We start from the raw sequence: 8,312 nt of genomic DNA, 5'->3' as shown, positions 1-8,312 counted from the left end.
TTTTTTAACATATAATGGTACTTGTATTTATTTGATGAAATAAAATGTAAAATACATATCCAAAAATAAGATATAAAAATTTAAAAATATGATTGACTATTTAATATTTTTTTATTTTAAAAAAATTTTAATGTTGAATTATATTGTAGCGTAGTTTAAATTTATTTATTTTATTAGTATGATTTTTTAATTGCAAGCATGAGAAGTTGTTGTAAAAAGAAATTATTGAATATATTTAATCAAGAGTTTGAAATTAATTTTATTAAAGATTTACATATACTTTAAATCAATTTTAGGTATTTAAAAGTTTTAACTAATTGTTTGTGCAATTGAATTATAGTTATGTTGATATTTACCAAAAATAAATTTTATTAAAAAATAATTTAATTTTATGCAATACTTAAATTTTCATTTATTTTTTAACATTCAAATTATCATTATAATAAAAAAAATTAAAATAAAAAATAGCATTCAATTATAAATATATAATTTAATTAATAAAAATTAAGTGTTAACATATTTTTTCAAAACACATATATACAGTAAACTTTTGTTGATTATACTTTTTAATATATTCATATATTATAATTTTAAATAAATTTCTGTATTTTAATAATTGGAAGTAACTTTTTTAATAATTTTTCATATATTCTTATTTTATGATTATTTTTTATAAATTATTGTATTTTTTGTTAAATAGAATATATATATTTTTATTGTATAAAATGTTACTAAAAAATGGATTGACATAAATTGAAAGAAATTATAAATTGATTGACATTAATGAGTAATTGAATTTTTAACGTATAAAATCATTACTCACCATAAGTGGAATAATATAATTGTTAATAAAAGAAGGATATTTATGTCGATATTTATATGTGATTAGGTAGTTTTTTTCTATTTAATTTAATTACTAATAATATAAATTATTACCATTGGTAAATGACTATTAATATTATAAAAAATTTATAAATTTATTATAAAATAACTTATAAAATAATTTGATAATAATATAAATTATAAATTATTATCAAATTGTAAAATAATTTATAAATTATAAATTTATTATAAATAATTGTAAAATAATTTTATAATAAATTTATTATAAAATAATATTATTATTGAGAGGAGAATTGAAGGAGATTAGACATTGAAAGCATGTTTCAGAGGGGAGAAAGGAAGAGAGGTCCACATCAGCTTTTTGGATGATGTGGAAAATATTTGTATAGGTGGATGAAATAGAATGAGATGACATTCGGGGGTGAGGTGGCATTCGGGGGTCTGTTTTAAATATATTTTTATAATTTATAAATTTATTATAAAATAATATTATTATTGAGAGGAGGATTGAAGGAGATTAAGTATTGAGAGCATGTTTGAGAGGGGAGAAAGGAGGAGATGTCCACATCAGCTTTTTGGGTGATGTGAGAAATATTTGTATAGGTGGATGAAATAGAATGAGGTGGCATTCGGGGGTATGTTTTAAATATATATAATAGATAATAGATACTATTATGAACAACTTATTTTCTAAAAAACCGAAACCTAAAAAGAAATGGAGGGAGTGCATACCTTATTCTCAAACCTTTTTGTTATTGTATCATTTAGGTTCCCCTTCCAATTCCATTCTTCACCATTTTCTTCGGTTCTCACTTTTCGAAGACATGGTGTGCTTGTGTTTCCCTCAGAGAAGATCGTCATGTGAAGACATTTGCTCAAAACTACTTGCTCCAACAATGGAAACTTCAAGAAACACTTACCGGAGCAAAATTTGTTGAGACTCGGCAAACATTTCAGCATCAATATTTCAAGACTAACAAATGCAATATCAACTTTTTCATTTCCTGCAATTATTTCTTCTATTGAGTCACAGTCTTCGATCAACATTTCTCTGAGCTTTACCAAACTTTGTGCAGTAGGGGATGTAATTAAATTTTTTAGTCCATTGCATCTTGTTATCCTCAAATATGTCAGGTAACTAAAGGTGACAGAGGAAGGCAACAAATTTGTCAAACTAGGACAATCCAAAACAGTTAAGCGTTCAAGATCCTTAAGAACATGGGGAATTTGAGATCCTAGTTCACATATATGCTGAAGTTTAGGTAACTGACTCAGCGTCAACGTTTTGAGGTGTGTGTGAATTTTCATACTCACTAGACTTTCATCAAATATATTCTTGCAGGAACTCCATTCAACAAGTAGATGTTCAAGAGCATGTGCATTTTGGAGAAACCAGTAAGGAAATTTAGCCTCTTCATTCTTAAAATCAGACAAACCGAGAAATGTCAATTTGGTGAAGAGGGAACAAAAATTTTGGGCTTGCAATATCATTTTGATATCCCTATGGTCTACTCTCATCTTCTCCAAGTTTGGAATCACCTAAAATATATATATATATATATATAACAAACAATTTAAAAGAACTGAATATTTAATATTGACTAAAAAACTAATGATACTAATATCATTGACTCACAAATATCTTATTTTTTCAAACTACCTATAGTTTCAAAAAGTTGACTTGTAAATATGATTTTCAGCAAATAAAAGACTAGATAATGAAGTTTTACACCATACACTTTTGTTGTGAAAAGTGGTTGATGCCCTGACTCTTTAATTTCCAATCTAAATGTTGAAGAGTCAAGAGAAATCAGATTCGATTATCTTTGATTTTATATTATACTTGTTATTTTTATTTTACGATTCTGTTGTAGTAACAAAATATGAATGTATTTTGTCAATTACTTTCTTAACTAAAACTCTTTTACGTAGCTTGGAGGCTTTCTTATATAGTTTCAAATTTGACAATTGAATACAAATATAATGTTTGGTATTTCAGGATAATAACAAAGTCCAACACGTGTAATTTTCATGCAAATCTTGATATGTTAATGTTAATTGTGGCTTTAGACTATATGGACTTGGAAGTTAGGAAGTTAGCCTATATAAAGCTTGTAACTGATTCATTGAGTCGTTAATGAAACTGAAATATTCTCAACTTTCTCTCCTCTATTTTCTTATTCAATTGCTCTCAAAGTCATATTCAATAAAAGCTTTGCAGTATCTGTATTATAACAGTTAATTTACATGATGCATACCTCTTCGACAATGAAAAGTGGTTGTTGGAATAAATCTGGGAGCTGCTCCTCTCGACAACTTTTGAGGCCGCTTGTAGATAGAGTTATAGTTTTATATAAATTCAATTTTGCACATTTTGAAACATCTATTGCTCTCATAGATGGGCATGCTAGAATATGATTTCCTGCATAGAAACCCTTGAGTGAATATAAGCTCCAAAGCAAAATAGAATTTAGTTGATTAAACTCAAATGTGGGACTTGTGCACGTAGATTCTCTCTTCTCTGAAACGATTTCCTTCATCTTCCCACAATATTTTATATGAAGTTCTTTGAGATGTGAACAGCTAGTGGCTACAGAAAGTGGAAATAGATACTCCATGCTTTGACATTGCTTTAGATAAACACTTTGTAGATTATGAAAACTAAGAATTCCTTGAGGATCCATACTCCATATCTGTTTCAGCTTCGGCAATCTAGCTAAAGTAATTGCTCTCAAATGTGTTGTACCCTCTGTGCTGCTATTTTCACTAGAAGTCAATTCAAATATCTCTTCCACTAAAGCACAATCCTTAACCACTAACATCTCTAGATTATGATAGGTCTTATGAATTGAGGAAGGAAAAACAACCACAATTTTCTCACAATTTTGGACTTTTAATGTCTTCAACGTGTTAAATTGGCAATGCCATACTGTCTTCAAGATTTTCATGTCCTTCAGCAAGATTGTCTCCAATTTGGGAAATGGAACCTATAATTCACATTTTATATATGAAATCATTAATTAATTGTATCATGTGCTATATATTCAATTAAAAACAAGTTTAAAATTTTAATGTAAAATAGTAAGAATGCCATACCTCTTTCAATGCAATAGTACCATCATTTCTCTTTTCTGTAGCTATTATCTCATGCATCAAACTACATTTACTAATTTCAAGACATTTGAGGTTTACAAAACTTTCAACCATGGTAGAAGACATTAAGTACTTTAGCCCACCACAGTTCTCCACAATCAAGATTGTCAAGTAGTGCATAGAATGTTGATTATCGCCCCAAATTTTTTTCAAATTGAGTGAGCCCAATTTAAGGGTATCCAAATCAGGAAATGCAACCTACATAGAAACAAATTAACAAAAATCATAATTGAGTGCTTATAGTGACAATTATAATTAGCATATGGACTTTGGAGATGCATTACCCATTGCAAAATCTATTCATGTTTTCTTGGCATTTTATACTGTGAGGTTCATAACTTCATATAATCACAACAAGGACAAAAAATTTTGAACAATTATATTTATAGAAAACTTAACTTATAAAATTAAAAAGGAAAATATTGCATAGAATCTATACCCTTGCAATCAAATGGGAAATTACTAAACATTCTAAAATCTGCAAATTGATTTTTCTTTTCACTAGTTATAGCATTTCAGTGAAACTTGACTAGTTTTCTCCAACTTAGCTTCTAGCTTATTTTAAGGCTTTTAAAAGCGACGACTTTTTCCACCCTCCACACTTTTAAAAATCAACACATTGTTCCGGAAGTGTACTTACGGACAGAAAAAAAAAAAAAGTGTTTTTTGTCAAAAAGTATGCATCTGGATGGCAAAAAACAGTGTTTTTTCCGTATATATACATTCAAAGTGACTCTGGGAGTGGAAAAATTTGATCCCTTATACAATCATGTTATCTTTCGAAATTTTACTATGATACGTACACAGACCAGCTAAATTGCCCAACACTAATAACACGCCAAAAATATTCTCATAGAATGTCAGCAGTATTTGCATGACTTTCTTTTTAAGCAAAAGACATGAGCTGACATTTTGTAAGAAAATGACATGAGGCGCCAGAAAGAGGAAACTATCCCAACAAAGTTAGCACCACCACTCGAAACCAAAAAACCACATGCTAAAATATATTAATAAAAAATGAGCAGTGTTTGCATGACTTAATGTTGAAAATTGAAATATTTAGTAATTATTATTATTGATATAGGTTGATTCTGTCTATTTCGTTTAATTTTGATTTAGTATATATATCACTCCTTGATTTAAGGAGTTGTCTTGGTATACCTTCTATAAAAGGAGCCTTTACGATTAGAATAAATTACTTGAGAGTTCCTATAATATTTTCAACTCCTTGGATATATCACCCAATAGTCTTGGTTGAAATTCATTTGGATCTATCACTACTTGATTTAAGGTGTTGTCTTGGATATAGCACTTCTATCATCTCAAACACATTTGATAATACAATAGTTTGCTATCTGATGACATCATACACAAGATAATGTAAAAGTTTATGTCTATATCTTATGATGTCTTTATCCGATCTTCTTATTGTATCACTCTCTATCCTATCTTCGTATCAAATAGTAGAGTCTTATAATTTATCCATGCCTTTTCTTATTTTTCAAATCCATATGCATTTTAATTTTATTAATTAATTTGAGTTTCATATAACCAAATTGACCAAAACTGAAAGTTTAGAGTAAAATATTCCTGTCTTATATTTATTACTTCAGTTGGTACTTGTCCAGATTTTCAATGGAGAAATGAGTAGAGTAGATAGTTCAATATTTCACATCCTACATTTTTATCAGCTAAATTATTTAAAGTAATAATTGTATATTTACGAACCGTGTCAATTTATGGATTAGTTAGTTAATGTATGTGTTAGACATGTGAAAATTTAAACTGATTCATTCGTATCTAACTAAACTTAAAAAGAAAAATAACATACCTGAGCACTAAAAAATGATGTAGAAACACAAGATTGCCCTTCATACTTTTGTTCAGCTATTGAAGACACCAGCTCATAAGAGAAAAAATTATCAAGTGTCTGCATATGTTGTAAAGTTAAAGAACGCAAAGAGTGAAACTCTATTTTATTATCAGGCAAGAAGTCATTATCTACACTTGAATTACAGTCTCCGAGCACTGTGTCCTTCATAGAATTGCATTGACTAACTTCAATCTCAGAAAGATGAAAAAGTCCTTTAACCATTGATAAGGAGAGAAGATATTTTAATTTGACACAATTTGTTACTTTGATAACACCAAGCTTGCCAAAAGAATTAATGGCAAGCGGCCCATAACATATCTGCTCCAAGTTTTCAAGATTACGAATTAATAGAGTTTCCAAGTTGAGAAAAGAAACATGGACCTGGTTCCTCTCCATAGTGTCAACTATGTGCTTCATTTTTGCATTGTTTTGGATGTGGAGGTGCTTCAACAATGGAAATCCTTCCCCATTCATTTGATACAACATATTCTGAATTCCATCTACTTCATCCAAGTACAAATTCTCAACCCCTTCAATTAGTATTTTAATCCCGTTCTCCAAATGTATGTTGGTACCAAGTTTGAGCATCAATGTTTTCAAGTTTCCGTCCTTGATGTCAGACCACTCCCATACGTTTCCAATGGCTATTTTATATCTTTGCAGCTTTTCAAACATCGATCTCAAGTCCCTTGGCAAAATCCAAGCATCATGAATTTGTAATTCTAGAGTTGTCAGGTTGGGCAATTGTCGAAGCTCAGCAAGGCTAGCATTTTCCTTTTGCTCTGGTGAATTCTCATCTTCCCACTTAATGGAGGTATTGCCCATATACAACTCCTCCAATTTAGTCAAGCTTGAAATGATGTTGGGTGGGATGAATTCTATTGCTGAATTGCTTAAGTCAAGCATTCTTAGCTGAGTCAATTCCTTTATTTTGTTTGGTAACTTAATCATCAAAGATTTCCAGAGGCTAAGAATTTTCAAATTTTTAAAATCTCCAATTATATCCATATTTTCCAAAACGCACTGGTCCAAACACAGTGTTTGAAGGCCAGTTAGGGAACGAAAAGAAGTGGGTAATGAAGACAAGTTCAAAAATGTTAAATCTAACACTTTAAGGCTTCCCATACCGTCAAAAACAGTATCTGGAATTTCTAAAGAACGATTTGCACTGTACAAAAAGAAAAGCTTAGCATTGGGACAATCTAACCTTTGTGGAAGCTCGTGAATTTGACACTGTGGTAAGATGATCATTGAGTACCTTTTCAGAAAATCCTCGGAAAGACATTTCTCGAACTCAGCGTTAGGTTTCATCACAAAAACATGTTTATCCCTACGTGCTATGGAGATAGCTACCTCACGAACAAAGTCATGCATTTGGATATGCCGACTCGTGTTACCTTCAAGCAATAGGCAAGATGCCTTCAACGATTCAACTATAGTATGAAGTCGGTTTCTTGCATTATCCACATTACTTGTATTCTTAAATATGTCCAAACCCATTGCAACTCTCAATAAGTAATCTGCTGTACTATATCCTAGTACAGCAGAAAGCAAGAAGAGTGCTTTAATTTCATCACTTGGCAACCAGTTGTAACTCAACTCTAAAGCAGAATAAGTTATGGCATCCATTTCTGCATGACCAACACTTTGAAATTGGCTCAATGCATCTTTCCAAGTGTGAATATCCTTACTTTTCAATCCGCTTGCCACTGTCGCTATGAGAAGAGGCAAACCTGCACATATTTGGGCAATTTGAGTTGCTACCACTTTGAAATTGACATCGTTAACCACATCCCCAGCCATAGATTGAAACAAGCTCCATGATTCTGCTTCATTCAGAAGTTCAAGTCTGAAAGTGAGATCCTTTTGGACGTCCAATTTTAGCAACACATCTTGACTTTTAGAAGTCATCAACAACTTACAACCATTGTGTTCCTTACTAGATGGAATTCCCACTTTTTCCAATTCAAATGTCGGCCAAATATCATCTAGAATAAAAAGGACAGTTTTCTCAGCTTCAATTCTCTCCCTTAGGCGGATTGCTCTACCAGAAGTAGTTTTATCTTCAAATCGCAGACCCAACATATCCGCAATCACCCCTTGAATTACTTCAATGTCTGGAGTTTTGGATACATGAATGATAACTACTACATCGAACAATTTTTGTTGCTCGGCTATTATACGGACTTCATTCACCAAGGTAGTCTTACCCACCCCGCCCAACCCATAGACCCCAACATTGCACACTTTAGGGTCCCTTAGAGCCTTCAAGATGTCTTCCTTAAATGATTCCCTTGTCGCAAGCTTTTCACCACCTTCTGTGGCAGAAGAAGAGGCAATTTCATGAAGAGGCGGAAGGTAACCAACTCGAGGGAAATTGCCTCTTCCCCGAACTTCAACGACTTTGTTTGTTATCTCTATAGCTATCCTGCCAAGACGATAT

The 8,312-nt window shown here is 31.1% G+C and overlaps 1 protein-coding gene across 1 annotated transcript in view; it reads right to left on the bottom strand.

Annotated features, from left to right (window-relative positions):
• Window positions 1-8,306, bottom strand: part of LOC101493922 (uncharacterized) — a 12,267-nt gene extending 3,961 nt beyond the window's left edge. The window contains exons 1-4 of the mRNA XM_027332772.2: window positions 5,828-8,306; window positions 3,940-4,194; window positions 3,102-3,830; window positions 1,576-2,382 (exon numbers count right to left, since the gene is read on the bottom strand). Of these exons, the coding sequence (XP_027188573.2) occupies window positions 1,576-2,382; window positions 3,102-3,830; window positions 3,940-4,194; window positions 5,828-7,954 (3,918 nt within the window). The 5' untranslated portion in view covers window positions 7,955-8,306. The remainder of the gene's footprint in view (window positions 1-1,575; window positions 2,383-3,101; window positions 3,831-3,939; window positions 4,195-5,827) is intronic.
• Window positions 8,307-8,312: the final 6 nt, after the last annotated feature.

The sequence above is a fragment of the Cicer arietinum genome, chromosome 3 (assembly GCF_000331145.2).
Source record: "Cicer arietinum cultivar CDC Frontier isolate Library 1 chromosome 3, Cicar.CDCFrontier_v2.0, whole genome shotgun sequence".
Lineage (NCBI taxonomy): Eukaryota > Viridiplantae > Streptophyta > Magnoliopsida > Fabales > Fabaceae > Cicer > Cicer arietinum.
The sequence above is the reverse complement of the archived record's forward strand: the minus strand, read 5'-3'. Positions and strand labels throughout refer to the sequence as shown.